At 58.4% G+C, this 17753-nt stretch overlaps 1 protein-coding gene across 3 annotated transcripts in view; it reads left to right on the top strand.

Moving 5' to 3' along the window:
- Positions 1–2902: 2902 nt before the first annotated feature.
- The window catches only part of PDE2A (phosphodiesterase 2A), a 69986-nt gene continuing 55135 nt past the window's right edge, over positions 2903–17753 (top strand). For 2 of the 3 annotated variants that reach the window (XM_082070642.1, XM_082070641.1), the window contains exon 1: positions 2903–3086. In XM_082070642.1, coding sequence (XP_081926768.1) covers positions 3019–3086 — 68 coding nt within the window. In that variant the 5' untranslated portion in view covers positions 2903–3018. The remainder of the gene's footprint in view (positions 3087–17753) is intronic. The other variant, XM_082070645.1, reaches the window with a different exon arrangement.

Here is a 17753-nt window from a genome sequence, read left to right as displayed (position 1 = left end):
CAGGGACGGTGACTTCAGCACTGACCTGGGCAGCCTGTTCACATCCCCCCGAAATCTCTGCGATGTCCCTCACCTCTGTAGCTCTTGGTTGCTTATGAAACCATCCAGAAATACCCTCAGCTCCTCAAGAACAGGTCCAGCCTCTTGGGTGCTTCCAAGCAAGAGCGAGCAGGGATTTCTCTAAAAAAAAAACAACCAAAAAAAACCCCACAACCCAACACTGGGAACTCTTAATGAAATGCATCAAAATATTTCAGAAGCAGCGCAAGCGTTCCACCAGGTTATTTGAATTGCTCAGAATTTGTGAGACTCCTGGGGCTGAAAGGAGGAACCGTGTCTCTCTTTCGAGGAGAAAATACTATGGATGGATGCGGAGCAGAGAAAACCACGTTTTATTAAACAGCGGGAATAACATTTGCATAGGAGAGAGCACCAGGCATCCCACCGCTGGGAAGATGCAGATGTGGAGGCCCCAGCCCCACATCTGGAGCTGGATGGGTCTTTCCAATGTGTCCTTGCCCCCAGACCTTCTCGGAGCTTCGTGCCGGGGAATGATGCCAGACAAAACCGCCTCTTGGGAATAAGGCTGGGCTTAACAACCATGGGAACGGTTTATCCATGGAATGAGGGACTCTCCATGGGTGTTCTCATGCCAAGATGACGTGGAGAGGCGGCTCCATCGCTCCAAAGGACCAAGACACGGTTTGACTCAATGATCTTGGGGGTCTCTTCCAACCAAAGTGACTCTATGACGTGCTCCAAAAACCCAGGCGAGCTCATTCAGAGGATGGAAAAGTCATTAAACCCGCGACTCAGGATGGAAATAGGGATTAGATTGAAGTGATGGCCCTTAAAATAATCCCAAATTACTCCATCTTGGCATGAAATTTGGGTTTCCCCCTCTGGACGAGGCAGGCAGAGGATCTCATGTAATTGATACGATACACTGCCTATTTATGTAGACCGTGGGGATATTAATCCTTGCAAATTTGGCAGGAACTGATGTGATTTGAATGCTAATCTCTTAATATCTGTCACTGCTCTTAATGTCCCAGCTGGCGGGTTCACGATGGGGCAAGGAACCGCATACCCGCATTGATTTTAGAGCACGTTCCTTCCCTCTCCCCACCAAAAGCGACCCTGGGGCGGGATGGAGATCCTCAAGGCAAGCGAAAAGTGAGCAAAATATCTCTTTTTGGTGCAAAATCTCACCACGCGAAGCCGGGGGCCTGAGGTGGGAGTTGGTACCTCTGGGCAGTGGATGGAGAGTAGGTAGGGATGCAGGAGGGATGATGCTGCCAAGAGATGCCAAGACCAAGGTTATGAGCAAGGGTGAATATAAGTGACTCTTCCCCAAGGTCTCTCCTGGACTCTGACCATGGGATCACAGAATCACAGATGGTTTGGGGTGAAGGACCTTCCCAGCTCCCCCAGTGCCCCCCCTGCCATGAGCAGGGACATCTTCACCAGCTCAGGTTGCTCAGAGCCCCGTCCAGCCTGGCCTGGGATGTCTCCAGGGATGGTTCATCCACCACCTCTCTGGGAACCTGGGCCAGGCTCTCACCACCCTCAGGGCAACAATTTCTTCCCCATGTCTGGCCTGAATGTCCCCTCTGCCACCTTCCCACCCTGCTGACAGCTCACCCTGAGAGTCCCCAGAGCAGGGAGGCCCAGGGCAGGAGATCCTGCTGTGCTGTGAGGGACAAATACACTCTATGTCCTTCAAGCCTGAATGGACAGTGCAGTGACTCCTCCACCCCAGCCAAGACAAGCTCTGGTGCTGCTGGGTGCTGCACTCATAGAATCACAGAATCATTTTGGTTGGAAAAGACCTTTAAGGTCATCAAGTCCCACCGCTCCCCACCCCTGTCCCTGCCCCATGTCCTGAGAACCTCATGTCCATCTGTCCAGCCCTCCAGGGATGGTGACTCCAGCACTGCCCTGGGCAGCCTGTTCCAATGCCCCACAGCCCTTTGGGGAAGAAATTGTTCCCCACATCCAACCTCAACCTCCCCTGGCGCAACTTGAGGCCGTTCCCTCTGGTCCACGCAAAGGGCTGAGTGCTCAGCAGGACTCGCGGAGGTGCCTGGGGCAGGTTCAAACTTGCGTTTCAGCCCCGTGGGGTGGCCAAGGGCTCAGCGTGTCCCCCCTGCTCCTGGCCCCAGCTGTGCGATGCGGTGGGCAGCGTCCTGCACCCAGCAGCTTCATGCTGGTGGTGTCGGGGGGATGCGTGGTCAGCTCTGGATTACCTGCGCTGGGACCCGCTTGCAGGAGGGTACTGTCCTGGCGGGGACCTCGGTGTTGTCTGATATTGCTCGATGCTGCCCAGCGCCCTCGGGAGAGGAACCTGCCTGCAGGCTGGGTGCTGCCTGCTGCTGCCCAGTATCCTTGGAGCAGGGACCTGCTTGCGAGACCAGTGCTGCCCCATATTGCTCAATGATGCCTGGTGCCCCCGGGGAATGAACCTACTTCTGGGTCTTGTGCTGCTCGGTATCCCTGGGGCAGGGACTTGTGGGACCAGCGCTGCCCCGTAATGCTCTGTGCTACCCGATGCCTTCGGAAGAGAAGCAGGGCAGAACGGGCTTGTGGTTCCAGCAGGACTCGCTGCCCGGCGGATCGGTTGCCGCCGCGGGGAGCGCGGTGAAGGGCAGGGCCCGCTATGCCTCATCAGACAAAGACGGCGGCCCCTCGGCGCGGCGCCGCGCAGCGGGCGAGGCCGGGTGCTGCCAGCGACAGGCGGCGGCGGGCGGCAGGTGCCGACCCCTTCGGCCGCTCCGCGGGGAGCGGCTCGGTCCCCGCCCAACCCCGCGGAGCCGCAGCGGAGCCGTCAATCAGCGCCGCCTCCCCCCCCCACTCCGCCCTCCCCCTCCCGCACGCCTCGCTCTGCATCGGGCTCGGTGACAGCAGCGGGCTGGAGACACGGGAGGCTCCGCTCCCAGGCAGCACCGAGAAGCGGCAGCAGCGGCGGCTCCCGGCTGCTCTCGCTGAGCTGGTCGGGCTGCCGAAGCATGCGGAGCCATGGGCCAGGGCTGCGGACACTCCATCCTCTGCCGGAGCCAACCGTACCAGGCGGCCGCATCTGACCTGTGAGTCCCCTCCCGCCGGCACCGGGGATGCGGGGGGACCGCGCTGAGAGGGAGGGATGCTCCGGGGGTGATGCTGAGATATCGGGGAGGCAGGAAAAAGTTCCTCCTGCCTGACAGCTGCCTCGGAGGCGGAAAGACAAGCAGTTGCGACCCCCCCACACCTCATTTCCCCACTAGCCACCTGTGTTAGCCCAGGGCAGGTCACCGGAGGGCTGGTGTGAAAAGCATCCCCCTGCTTTCTGAGTCACCCTTGACCCGTGGTGGGGGCAGGAGGCTCCTGGCCTGGTGGTGGGCTGGGGGGGGGAAAGCAGGTGACTTTGTGAAATACAGGTCAGGCCTCTGAATTGTGGTTTTGGCACCTCCACACAAGGCAAATCCCGCACACCCGCCCACCACGCAACAAGTCTGGGGGTCCCGGCGAGGTGGGGAAGGGGCTCTGGGGGTCCCGGGGGTACATGAGGGGCTTTGCGTGCCAGTGTGGGGTGGCATTGGTAAGGGGTGACGCGGTGCGAAGGGCGATGCCCACGAGAAGCACGCGGCGCCTGAATCCCCATCGCCCACGGGCTGGGCTGAGGATGGCGGAGACCCCCGGCTCCGCACGCGCGTGTGCGTGTGGCGCTCACGAGGCTTCACAGCTGCCGGGTAGCAGACTGTGCACAGGCGATTCACAGTACGTGGGTGCTCTGCCTTCCCGGCTTTCGGGAGATCTTGGGTGCTCCAAATCCCTTCCTCCCCCCAACCCCGGGCTCAGAACCCACGTTGCCAGAGGGGTGAGGAAGGGATGCGGGTGTGAGGGGGTGAGGGGGAAGGATGCTCAGAGCTTGGATTCCTTTGTCTGGCAGCGCCAGCTCCATGTGCTCAGGCACCGTCTGCGCCGGGACCACCGTTCGTTCCCAGGTGCCACCTCCCGGGAGCAGCCTCATGTCTCCTGGAGCTTTCGGTGACGACGGGACCACCGGGGCGTGTGGGGAGCTGCACCCGCTATTGCCCCCCACGCGTTTCCCCGCGGCGTCACCGAGGTTTTCACACCTTTGCGAGGTGACCTTCAGCCCAGAAGTTTGTTGGGAGGCAAAATCGCCTCCGATATCTCTCCTGCCCACACGTGGCGTGGGGCTTAGCGCTGATCCCCCTACGCCGCCGTGGGCGCCGGGTCCCTCTGTGGGCAGCATCCTTCTCCCCCGGCTCACTGCGTGTGCTTTGTTCCCTGCAGAGATCCTTTCCCGGCGCCGCCAGCACATGCGCCCGTGTCCTTTTTCTCGAAGCAAAACACACAAAGGTCTTGAAATGCCACGCTAGCCCCATGTTTCCTCCGCCTGGAATGCCTCTGCAGCCTCACAGCTGCCGTCTGATGGTTTTTTAGGAGTGGTGGATGCTGCCGAAACTTCTTGGCGCAGCCAAATCGGCTGCGCCCCTTGAGCTGCCCGGGGTGGGAATGGTGGGCGAGCCAAGATGCTTCCCCAGGATAAAACCTCGTGTCCTCTCTAAGAGCGGTTTGTGGGTATCTAGAGGTGGAGAAGCTTCCCAAGAGCGTTGAGACGATGCCCTTGGCCACGCGGCCGCCTGCCCCTTTGGCTGGAGCGGATGTCGCGGCGAGGCTGGTGCTGCGGGGTGATGCTGCCTCTCTGTCTCCTCTCCAGCCCCACGCCGTTTAATCCCAGCTTATTTTGTGCAGGCAGAGCTCAGCACCGCCGCTGCCCGCCCTGGGGATGCTGCGTGGGGCCAGGACCCACCGGTGCGGCCGGGTCTCCGGCATACGCTTGACAAGCTCTGATTTCTCGCCGCTCAAGTGCCATTTTGCATTATCCAGGTCACATTTTAACCCATTTCCTCCTCGGTTTTCCCACCGTGTTCCCAGGCGGGCGGCTCCTGACCCGGTTAGTGGGATGCCAGGGTGCCCAGAGCATCCGCCAGTGAGCTGGGATGGGGGAGAAGCAGCCGAGCGCCGCTCAGATTGAAACCGCGGAGGAGGAGACGCGGCTTTGAGCATCCCTGCGGGAAGGACCCGGCACAGCGGAGGCTGGGAAGGGGTCAAGGTTTCCTTTGGGGAGCAGGCAGGGCTGCCTGCGCCTGGGCCAGCTCTTCTGCTGCCTGGCAGGAGATGTGGGGACATGTGGGTGTCACTGTGCTCAGTGAGGTCGGTACCAGGTGGGTGATGGAGGCGCGACAAGGGGCTCCATCCTGCCTGGGACACGGCACAGGGAAGGGCCCGGTGTCCCACGAGGGGACAAAGGTGGTTTTAATCTTTGCAGGAGTGTGTTAGTGTCTGTGCTAGTTATTCCAGCTCAATGCCAGGACCTGGGTGACGTGTCCCCAGCTCAATGCCAGGACCCGGACGCTGCGTCCCCAGGTCAATGCCAGCACCCAGACAGTGTGTCCCCACCAAGGCTCGTGCAGGGACAACATGTCACACACTGTCCCCATTTTTCCTCCCACCTGCGAGCTGCTTCCTCCAGTTTCCCAGCCCAGGGGGTGCCCACAGGAGAGGCTGGTGGCACAAGGTGACATTCGTGATGCTGCCGATGTCCCCACCTGCTGCGGGGACACACTGGGGGGAAGCACCGGTCCCTCCCCACCTTGTGCATCCTCACTGTTAGTCCCGGAGTCATGGCAGAGACGTGGGGTTGTGGCAGAGATGTGGGGTCAGACTCGATGTCCTTCGTGTCCCCTTCTACCCCAAAGCACTCTGTGACTCCCTGGCTCGCTCCGGTGACATTAACTCTGCAGGTACCCATGGAGCAAAGCGGGCTGGGACACGGGCACTTCAGTGTCACCCACATTGTCACACCCAGCGGTGCGAGGATGGAGGAGAAACGATCTCCTTGGCACTGTGCACATCTCCTTCCCCGGGGACGTCCCTTAGATGGGGGACACCCCAGCCAGGAGCTTCCCCTCCTGGCCCTGAGCATCCTGAGCATCCTGAGCATCCTCAGCTCTCAGAGCAGCGAGTGCTTTTCAAGTGCCGGGGAATTAACCTCTGGTGCTTGTTGGCTGCTGGCCAGATGCTTGCGCAGATGCAGGGAATCAGTCCTGTCCCCGTTCTGCCGGGCGGGATGGCACATGGGGACCAGGGTGACAGCGCCGAGCGTGACCCCGGCCAGCATCTCCATCCCAACCCCCCAGGAGCTGCGCTGCTCCGTCATCTCCAGGAGGATGAGCATCCATCAGGGCCACAGCTGCGCTGGGGGGTGCAGGATGCCCAGGATGCCAGCAGATGCAGTGGTGGATGCAGCGGTGGATGCAGCTGCGGATGCAACGGGGCTTGCGGCTGTGGATGCAGCGGGGGATGCAGGGAGGGATGCAGCTGCAGATGCAGTGGGGGATGCAGTGGTGGATGCAGTGGGGGATGCAGGGAGGGATGCAGCGGTGGATGCAATGAGGGATGCAGCGGGGGATGAAGAGCGGGATGCAGCAAGGGATGCAGCTGTGGATGCAGCTGTGGATGCAGCAGTGGATGCAGTGAGGGATGCAGCGGTGGATGCAGCTGTAGATGCAGCGGTGGATGCAGCGGGGAATGCAGTGGGGGATGCAGCGGTGGATGCAGGGAGGGATGCAGCGGTGGATGCAGGGGGGGATGCAGCGGTGGATGCAGCGGTGGATGCAGTAAGGGATGCAGCGGTGGATGCAGCGGTGGGTGCAGTAAGGGATGCAGGGGTGGATGCAGCTATGGATGCACTGAGGGATGCAGCAGTGGATGCAGTGATGGATGCAGCAGTGGATGCAGTGATGGATGCAGGGAGGGATGCAGCGGTGGATGCAGCATCCCTTTCTGGGAATCCCTCCCGCATCCCGCTCTCCTCCGACCCCCCGGTCCCCGCTTTCGCTTTTGTCTCGGTTCCCAGCTCCCACGTGGCTTCGCCGAAAGCCGCGCTGGGCCGCGGCCAGGCAGGCAGGGCCCCGAGCGCCCGCCACTTTCTGCCTCTCCAGCTTGCTTTTATTTTTGATTTTATATCGTTTTTCCTGCAAAGGGCTGAGCTGTCCTCGTTAATGGCCGGGGCTGCCTGGAGGGGGATGGAGAGCGCTGGGAGATGCTTTGTCTGCCGCTGCGGCTCCGTTTGCGCAGCGGGGGGGTGTTTGGTGATGGGGAGGTGGGAGAGCGCAGGACACGGGCACCCTGGCAAGGTGTCAAAAGTGGGTGGGGGGTCTAACCTGCTTTGCAGAATGGGTGATGACCCCAAAACTTGCTGCTTTGTGGGGTTGGAGCTTGGGTCAGGGGTCTCTGGCTGGTCCTCCTGGTTCATGATGGCATCGCGGTGTCCCCAAACCTTGTCACCCCCTGTGGCACCCTCGAGGGATGCGGGAATCACTGCGTTTTGGCTCAGGAACATCCAGGGGGTGGCGATTTGGGCAGCACGAGCCCTCGATCCCGCTCCCACCCCCAAACCCCGCACGGGCAGAGGAGAAAGGACGCAGGGCAGCATTTTGGGGGTGAGTCCAAGCCTTCCGGGTCTTTTTTCAATGTGCATTTTCTACACTAAATCAAGCGGTGGAGGAGGTGATTTCAGCTGGGTGTGTTTAATTAAAAGCTGCATTATTTTTGGCTGGGGGCAGTGGATTCGCAGGGCGATGCCAACGGCCGTGATTCGGCATCCCCAAAGCCCTCTCCTCGCCACACGCCGCGAAGGACCATTTCACCCGAGGATGGAAAAAGAAACACAAAAAAAGCCCCAAAAAACCCCACAAAACAACACAAAACGGCAGCTGCCAGCGTGGCCCTGTCACAGAAATGATGACTTAGCCAGAAAAGCCTCCCCTGGCTCGTAATCGCTCGCCGGCCCCTTCCCGGCGTGTGATTAGCGTGCACGTTTCAGCTGGGTGACTCAGAAGACACCGAGGAGCTATTTATAATGAGCGTTTGAGAAGCGAAGACTGAGAAGGGCTTTATTCTTTATTATTATTGAGCCGTCGCCGGGCAAACGCGGCCGCCTTGGTCATGGGCACAGGGATCTGGAAGGGTCCCCATCCCCGGAGCTTGGGGGTCTGGGTGCTGTGGGGTGAAGATGCCATTATTATTATTCTAAAATAAACTATTTTATTATGTGGTACTGCACCAAACTGAGCGACTCCAGATGTGGGACCCCAAATAAAGAAACCCCTGGGTAACTATCCCCGTTACGGTCTAAACTTCCCACCATTCGGACCTCGACAAGATTAGAGTCTGGGGTCTTTTTCTTTCCATCGGATGAGCCGTTTCTCATCTCCGCAGGTAATTATTTGTGTTTTTACCAAGCAGACCAGACGATAATCCAAGTCCTGACCTCCAGGTGCTATTTTGCACCTGCTGCTTGGGTCTCTTAGATGCGCCGTTCCGTTCCTTGACTTATCTCTAGAGGTGCAGCTCCTTTTGATGATCAAAGCTCCTTTATCTTCTTGCTCCACCAAATCCTGGGGTCCTTGTTTTTTTATTGCTTCAGATTGTTCAAAAAGTTCACAGCAAACTTAGGCTAAGGAGTCCTAGAGAGGCGATTTCTAAGCATGTTCTGCAAGGAGGAGGTTATGAAATAATTCAAGAGCTCAGGCGGTCGGTTCCCTGACGCGGGGAACACGGGGATGTGTTGTGGGACACGAGCCCGCGCGGGTCTGGGTGGCAGCCAGGCTGGCTCTGCTGGGACCGGCATCTGCCAAGCGCTGGATGGATCCGCTCGGGGCTGGGAGGTGATAGAACAAGAGAATCATTTTGGTTGGAAAACCCCTTAAGATCGAGTCCAACTGCTCCCCCACCCCTGGCGCTGCCCCATGTCCTGAGAACCTCATGTCCGTCTGTCCAACCCTCCAAGGATGGTGACTCCAGCACTGCCCTGGGCAGCCTGTTCCAATGCCCCACAGCCCTTTGGGGAAGAAATTGTTCCCCACATCCAACCTCAACCTCCCCTGGTGCAACTTGAGGCCGTTTCCTCTGCTCCTGGCGCTTGTTCCTGGGGAGCAGAGCCCGACCCCCCTGGCTCCAAGCTCCTTTCAGGCAGTTCAGAGATCAGAAGGTCTCCCCTCAGCTCCTGTTCTCCAGCTGAACCCCCAGGTCCCTCAGCTGCTCCCATCACACTTGTGCTCCAGCCCCTCACCAGCTCCGTTCCCTTCTCTCAACTCGCTCCAGCACCTCAAGGCCATGAAGCCGGCGCTCTGAGCAACCTGAGCTGGTGAAGATGTCCCTGCTCATGGCAGAGATGGCACTGGGGGAGCTTTGAAGGTCCCTTCAACCCAAAACATCCTGTGATTGTCTGATAAGCCTTTAAATAAGGCTTTAAATAAGGCGGCTCCGGCGATGAGGAGAGATGTCGACACCACCGACGTCGTTAATCTCCTGGCGCGAGCCCGGCGGTGGCACATCCCTGATGGTTTGATTAATGTTATCAGCTATTCTGGGTGAGAAATCTCTGCCCTGTTGCTGCTGGAGGAGCTGTGGGCACTCACACAGGTGATGGGAGCCCAGGCGTGATCGTCTGGGGGGGGCATGGGATGTGGGGACCCCCCCGGTCCTTCTGCAGCACCCTGGGGTGCTGGTCGGGAGGGAAATTGGGGTGTGGGGGCTGCAGTTCTGGGGCACGGTGAATGGACTTGGCTAAGGCTCAGTTTAGGGCTATGGTCAGGGCTAGGGTTAAGATAGAGTTAGAATTAGGGTTAGGCCTGGGGCTAAGGCTAGGGATAAGGAAGATCAGGGTTAGGTGTAGGGCTAAAGTTGGGTTTAGGATTAGGGTTATGGTCAGGGATTGTGCTAAGGATAGAGTTAGGATTAGGGTTAGGGCTGGGGCTAAATTTAGGGCTAGGGTTAGGGAAGATCAGGGTTAGGTTTAGGGCTAAGGTTAGGGTTAGGATTAGGGCTAGGATTAGGGTTATGGTTAAGATTAGGATTTGATTAGGGTTATGGTCAGGGCTTGGGCTAAGGATAGAGTTAGTATTACGGTTAGGACTGGGGCTAAAGTTAGGGCTAGGGCCAAGGAAGTTCAGGGTTAGGTTTAGGGCTAAGGTTGGGTTTAGGATTAGGGTTATGGCTAGGGCTAGGGCTAAGGATAGAGTTAGGATTAGGGCTAGGGCTAGGATTAGAGCTAGCTTTAGAATTAGGGCTAGGATTAGGATTATGGTTAAGATTAGGGCTGGTTTAGGGTTATGATTAGGATCAGGGCTAAGGCTAAGGCTAAATTTAGGATTCCTAGCTAGGGTCTGGGTTAGGGTTATGGTTGAGGTTAAGACTAAGATTAGGCTTAGGGTCAGGGCTAGGCCTAAGGTTAGGGCTAAGGTTATAGTTAGGGCTAGAGCTAAGGTTAGGGCTATGGTTAGGATCAAGGCTAAGATTAGGTTTAGTATTAGGGCTAGGGCTCGGTCTGAGGTTACGATTATTGTTAGGGCCAGATCTAAGTTTAGGATTAGGTTTAGGGCTAGAACAATAGCTAAAATTAGAGTTAACTTTACATTTAGGGCCACATTTAGAGCTAGGGTTAGGGTTAAGGCCAAGTTTAGGTCTGAGTTGTGGACAAAGCCCATCCCAAGCTGTGAGAAGCCACAGCGATTCTAAGGCTCAGCTGCGGATCCCTCTGGATGTCAGACGCCAGGGTGATGGACACCTGGGTTAGGCTTAGGGCTAAGACTAAAATTAGGCCTTATAGTTATGGCTATAATCACCTGCTGCCCTCCTGTACCCCTGGGAATGATGTGTTTGGGCTGTTCTGGCTCTGCAGATGGAATTTTAACGGGGATTTCACGAGGTTCCTACCCCAAAGGAACCCCAGCCCAGCTGTGGGGGGTCAGGCACCCCCCAAAATAAGCACCAGCACCCTATGGTGCCCTTTAGGTGTTGGTTTCCCTCGGCTAAACCAAGGATTTGCAACCACAGATGCGAACAAGCACCCGCTCCGGGGGATGCTGCAGGGACCGGGATGCAGGTGGTGGGAACTGGGGCTGAACTGGGAGCGCTGGGACCCTGGGGGGTGGTGCTGAGGGAGACACCGGGGGGGGGCTGCTGGTGTCCCCAGGCAAATGTCACCCCCTGGGAAGGCTCCGATCCTGCCTGTGCCAGATGGACGGAGTGACCCTGGGGGGCTGCCCAGCTGCCTGCACTTCCCCTAGGGGATGTGGGGATGGGAAAGGGGGGTCCCGGGGGATGTGGGGTGGAAAAGAGGGGTCCTGAGGGACATGGGGTGGAAAAGGGGGTCCTGGGGGATGCAGGGTGGAACATGGGGGTCCTGATGGACATGGGGGTGGAAAAAGGGGGTCCTGGGGGATACGGTTTGGAAAAGGGGAGTCCTGATGGACATGAGAGTGGAAAAGGGGGGTCCTGGGGAATGTGGGGTGGAAAAGGGGGGTCCTGGGGAACATGGGGTGGAAAAGGGGGGTCCCGAGGGATGCAGGGTGGAAAAGGGGTGTCCTGATGGACATGGGGGTGGAAATGGGGGATCCTGAGGGACACGGGGTGGAAAAGGGGGGTCCTGGGGGATGCAGGGTGGAAAAGGGGGGTCCTGATAGACATGGGGGTGGAAATGGGGGGTCCTGGGGGATATGGTTTGGAAAAGGGGAGTCCTAATGGACATGAGAGTGGAAAAGAGGGGTCCTGGGGACATGGGGTGGAAAAGGGGGATCTTGGGGGACATCAGATGGAAAAGGGAGGTTCCAGGGGATGCAGGGTGGAAAAGGGGGGTCCTGGGGGACATGAGGTGGAAAAGGGGGGTCCTGAGGGACATGGGGTGGAAAAGGGGGTCCCAGGGGATGTGGGGTGAAAAAGGGGGGGTCTCTCCCCAACCTGGGGATAGCGTGGGGGCTGTGCACGTGGGGGCCATTTGGGTGAGGATGAGGGGGGCTCTGTGGAGGTGGGGGCTTGGCAGGAACCCCCCTCGTCCCTATGGTGGTGGCAGGATGGGACAGCTGGTCCATGGGCTGGCGAGACACGTGGAGTCGGATGCGCTCGTGCAACACTCGTGCAACGCTCGTGCAACACTCGTGCGTGGGAACCAGGAGCGAACCCCCGTGTTTGAGCAGGGGACACCCCCAGCCGTGTCCCCCCCCCAACTTCCATCCCTCCTGCACCCCAAAAACCTGTGGGTGCAGCGGGGGGTATGATGCTCCCAAGGATGTTGCCCCCAAGGTGCTACCCTGAGGACCCCGTTTTGTCCCTCTACAGCAATGGGGACGCCAACAAAGGGAAGGGGACAGGGGTGGGGACACGTGCCAGGGCACAGAGAGCCAGGGCCAGCAGTTCACCCCGCAGAAAATTCATTAATTCCTAAAAAGTGAAATTGGGTGTTAATAGCCCGACCCGCTCCGACAGCGGGATCCGGCCACCCCGCTGCAAGTTCATTGTCACCGGGCTGGTCCCCAGGGTGCCGCTGGCTTTGGCAGCACCAGGGATGTCACCGAAGGATGTGACATCTCCGTGCCCATCGCAGGGATGGGCTGTTCGCCCTCCCGCCCGCACCAGCATCGCCTATGTCCATCAATGGGGGGACCCTGCACCCCAAATGTTCGGGATGAACCGCGGGGCCGGTTTGGAACTGGGATGGGGAAGGGGGAAAAAAAGCCATTGGAAGGGGGAAAAAAAACCCAGGAAAGATGAAAACCAGCGCTGGGAAGATAACGAACACATGCTCAAAATCACCTCCGGCTGCCTTTCTCTCTTTCCCCTGGTTATCAGCTAAACCAACTAATTGAAGGATGAGTTGGCAGAGTCTGGAATGCTCCATTTATCCGAGGACAATTCCCTGGAGATCCGGGGTAACCGTGTGTTTCCTCCTCCTCCCCCTCGCCGCACCCGGCGCTGCTGCTGCCTGGGTTGGTGACGGTGGCATCGCCGGGAGGTCCCCGAGGGGGTGACACTCCTGTGTGTCACCCGGTGTCAACCCTTGGGGACAATGAAATGGGGGGCTTGGGGACACCCTCCTGCTGCCATCCAGCTGGGTCCTGGCATCTTGGGGTGCAGCGCAATGGGGACGGGGGCTTGCAGGCTGGCGGGGGTGGCGTGTGATGGGGTGTTGTGCAATGGGATGGGGATTTGCACACTTGCAGGGCTGCCACGCAACAAGGGATGGGGATTTGCACATTTGCAGGGCTGCCATGCAACTAGGGATTGGAATTTGCATGCTTGCAAGGCTGCCATGCAACAAGGGATGGGGATTTGTACATTTGCAGGGTTTCCATGCAACAAGGGCTGGGGATCTGCACGCTTGCAGTGCTGTTGTGCAATAGGATGAGGATTTGCAGGGCTTCCATGCAACAAGGGATGGGGATCTGCACACTTGCAGCGCTGTTACAGTGCAATGGGATGGGGATTTGCAGGGCTTCCATGCAGTATAGATTTGCAGGCTTGCAAGGCTGCCATGCAACGGGGATATGCAGGTTTGCAGGGGTGTCGTGCAATGGGATGGGGATTTGCACACTTGCAGGGCTGCCATGTAACAAGGGATGGGGATTTGCACACTTGCAGAGCTGCCATGCAACAAGGGATGGGGATCTGCAGGTTTGCATGGCTGCTGTGTAATGGGATGGGGATTTGCAGACCTGCAAGAGATGCCATGCAAAGGGGATTTGCAGAGCTGCGTGCAATGGGGATTTGTACACTTGCAGAGATGCCGTGCAATGGAATCAGGATTTGAAGGGCTGCTGTGCAATGGGGATTTGCAGGGATGCCATGCAATGGGATGGGGATTTGCAGGTTTACAGGGCTGCCATGCAATGGGGATTTGCAAGCTTGCAGGGCTGCTGTGAAAGGAGGATGGGGATCTGCAGACGTGCAGAGATGCTGTGCAACGGGGATTTGTAGGGTTGCCATGCAACAGGGATTTGCAGGGCTGCCGTGCAGCAGCCACAGGGACTTGCACACTTGCAGAAATGCCGCGCAATGGGATGGGGACTTGCAGAGCTGCCATGCAATGGGGGTTTGCAGAGCTGCCATGCAATGGGGATTTGCAGGGCTGCCATGCAATGGGGGTTTTCAGGTTTGCAGAGATGTTGTGCAATGGGATGGGGACTTGCAGAGCTGCCATGCAATGGGGATTTGCAGAGCTGCCATCCAATGGGGTTTTGCAGAGATGCCATGCAATGGGGATTTGCAGGTTTGCAGAGATGTTGTGCAATGGGATGGGGACTTGCAGAGCTGTCATGCAATGGGATGAGGATTTGCAGGGCTGCCGTGCAACGAAGACGGGGATTTGCAGGGTTGCCATGCAATGGGGGTTTGCAGAGATGTCATGCAATGGGGATTTGCAGGGCTGCCATGCAATGGGGGTTTTCAGGTTTGCAGAGATGTTGTGCAATGGGATGGGGACTTGCAGAGCTGCCATGCAATGGGGGTTTGCAGAGCTGCCATGCAATGGGGATTTGCAGGGCTGCCATGCAATGGGGGTTTTCAGGTTTGCAGAGATGTTGTGCAATGGGATGGGGACTTGCAGAGCTGCCATGCAATGGGGGTTTGCAGAGATGCCATGCAATGGGGATTTGTGGGTTTGCAGAGATGTTGTGCAATGGGATGGGAACTTGCAGGACTGCCATGCAATGGGGATTTGCAGGGCTGCCATGCAATGGGGATTTGCGGGTTTGCAGAGATGTTGTGCAATGGGATGGGAACTTGCAGGGCTGCCATGCAATGGGATGAGGATTTGCAGGGCTGCCGTGCAATGAAGATGGGGATTTGCAGGGCTGCCATGCAATGGGGATTTGCAGAGATGCCATGCAATGGGATATGCAGAGCTGCCATGCAGTGGGGGTTTGCAGAGATGCCATGCAATGGGGATTTGCAGGGCTGCCATGCAATGGGGATTTGCAGACTTGCAGAGGCGTCGTGCAACGGGGATGGGGATTTGCACACTTGCATTGCTGCCATGCAATGGATATTGGCAGGTTGCGGGGCTTCCTGGCTTTCCAGGCTGCATTCCTGTGGCTCCTCGAAGCACCGAGGAGCTGCTTGTACATCCTGGCAGCGCCGGCAGCACCGGACCTGCCGCTCCAGGGCCAGGCGGCACCCGGCAAAGCGCGTTTGCCGAGCAAACAGAGCTCGGCCCTTCTCGGAGGCACTTAGGGCTCGATACGTTTGCTGAGCAAATAAACCGCAGCCGGCAAAGCGTTGGTGACTCCGCTCCCCTTCCTTCCCCACGCTCCTGCCAGCTGGTGTGTGGCACCACCCGGCATCCTGCAGCACCTGCCCATTAATATGCAGGTCTGTAATTACCCGGAGCTGATGAGGGCTCCAAATTAAACCCTGCGGGAGCTCAGCAGCCGTCCCTGCCCGTCCTGCCCGCGGGTGCCGTGGTGATGCTGAACCACAGGGCACCGAGTGCCGGCGCCTCGGTGAAATCCTTCGGCGATCGCAGTAAACAGGCAATTTTCTGTCGCTGCTTGAGGTTGGGGAAGATAAAATCAGAGGCGGCGGGTGCCAGCGTGGGAGGTTGGTCACCTCCGGGTGCTCTTTGCAGCTGGAGGATGGAGCAGACGTCACCCCGGGTGTGGGGGCATCGCTGCCTCCTGCTCCGCCAGCCCCAAACACGCCGGGTTTGCTGCTCCCCCTGCTCTCCCATGTCCCCTCGGTGTGTCCCCTCTGCCCCACTGCGTCCCCTTGCCGTGGTCCTCACCCCCCCATCACACACAGGCAGGTGTCTGTGCCAGGATGCGGTGATGGGTGTCAGGATGTGACACTGGGTGCCAGGGCAGTTGTCGGTGCCGGGATGCAGCGGTGGGTACCGGGATGTGGTGATAGGTGCTCGGATGCAGCGGTGGGCACTGGGATGCAGAGGTGGGTGCTGGGATGCATCAGTGGGTACCGGGATATAGCAGTGGTTGCCAGGATGCAGTGGGTGCTGGGATGCAGTGGTGGGTGCTGGGATGCAGTGATGGGTACCGGGATACAGCAGTGGTTGCCAGGATGCAGTGGGTACCAGCATGTGGTGGTGGTGCTGGGATACAGTGGTGGGTGCTGGGATGTGACAGTGGGTGCTGGGATGCAGCGGCTGTTACCGGGATGCAGTGGTGGGTGTCAGGATGTGACACTGGTTACCAGGATGTGACACTGGTTACTGGGATGTAACACAGGTTCCTGGGATGTAGCACTGGGTGCCGAGACGCAGCACTGGGTGCCAGGATGTGACACAGGTTACTGGGATGTAGCACTGGGTACCGGGAGGCAGTGGTGGGTGCTGGGATATAACACTGGTTACTGGGATGTGACACTGGTTACCAGGATGCAGCACTGGGTGCTGGGATGTGACACTGGTTACCAGTGTGCAGCAGTGGGTGCTGGGATGCAGTGATGGGTACTGGGATGCAGCAATGGGTGCTGGGGTGCAGTGATGGGTACTGGGATGCAGTGATGGGTGCTGGGGTGCAGTGATGGGTACCGTGATGCAGTGATGGGTGCTGGGATGCAGTGACAGGTACTGGGGTGCAGTGATGGGTACTGGGATACAGTGGTGGCTGCAGGGATGCAGGGATGGGTGCAGGGGTGCAGTGATGGGTACCGGGATGCAGTGATGGGTACTGGGATGCAGTGATGGGTACTGGGATGCAGTGATGGGTACCGGGATGCAGTGATGGGTGCTGGGATGCAGTGGTGGGTACTGGGATGCAGCGATGGGTGCTGGGATGCAGTGATGGGTACCAGGATGCAGCAGTGGGTACTGATGTGTCCTGCTGTCCCCAAGCACCCTTGGTGACAAGCCCCAGCTCACTCCCGCGCGCTGCCTGAAGCCGCTGCCCATTTTCCCTGGCAGGGCACAGGCAGCGACCAGCTGTGCCAGCGCCGAGGTCACCGTTGTCACCTCCCAAGGGGACAGCAGCTCTGTCCCTGCCCAGCACCCTGCTGGCTCCGGGGCTGAGCCACCCGCCAGGTTTGCAGCTCCTCCAAAGTCACTTGTGCACTTACGGGCCACTAAGTGCTGTAATTACAGATATGCTTTAATTAGCATAATTGCGTTCCTACACAAATAAAACATTTGGCGGAGTTAATTCCTCGGCTGCAGCTCCAAACCTGAGTGTCCCACCCCCTGTCCCCACCGCGGTGGCAGCGAGGGCTGGTGGGGGGAATCATGGGGGATCCTGGGGTAGGGATGGGGGATCCTACCCCCCACCAGTAGATCCCAGTAGATCCCAGTCTCACAGGGTCTGAGCTGGAGCCCCCCACTCCCCACCCAGCACTGAGGGTGGCCAGGGCCCCCTCCCCTTTGGCTTGTTAGGACATGACACTGGGCTTACTGGGACACGGCACTGGGTTTACTGGGATACAGCACTGGGTTTACTGGGATACAGTACTGGGTTTACTGGGACACAGCACTGGGTTTACTGGGATACAGCACTGGGCTTACTGGGACACGGCACTGGGTTTACTGGGATACAGTACTGGGTTTACTGCGATACAGCACTGGGTTTACTGGGACACAGCACTGGGCTTACTGGGACACGGCACTGGGTTTACTGGGATACAGTACTGGGTTTACTGCGATACAGCACTGGGTTTACTGGGACACAGCACTTGGTTTACTGGGACACAGCACTGGGTTTACTGGGATACAGCACTGGGTTTACTGGGACACAGCACTGGGTTTACTGGGATACAGCACTGGGTTTACTGGGATACAGCACTGGGTTTACTGGGACACAGCACTGGGTTTACTGGGATACAGCACTGGGTTTACTGGGATACAGCACTGGGTTTACTGGGACATGGCACTGGGTTTGCTGGAACATGACACTGGGTTTGTTTGG

Source organism: Streptopelia decaocto (assembly GCF_964273445.1).
Source record: "Streptopelia decaocto genome assembly, chromosome: 1".
Taxonomy (NCBI): domain Eukaryota; kingdom Metazoa; phylum Chordata; class Aves; order Columbiformes; family Columbidae; genus Streptopelia; species Streptopelia decaocto.
Note: the sequence above shows the minus strand (reverse complement) of the source record. Positions and strands in the feature narration are given on the sequence as shown.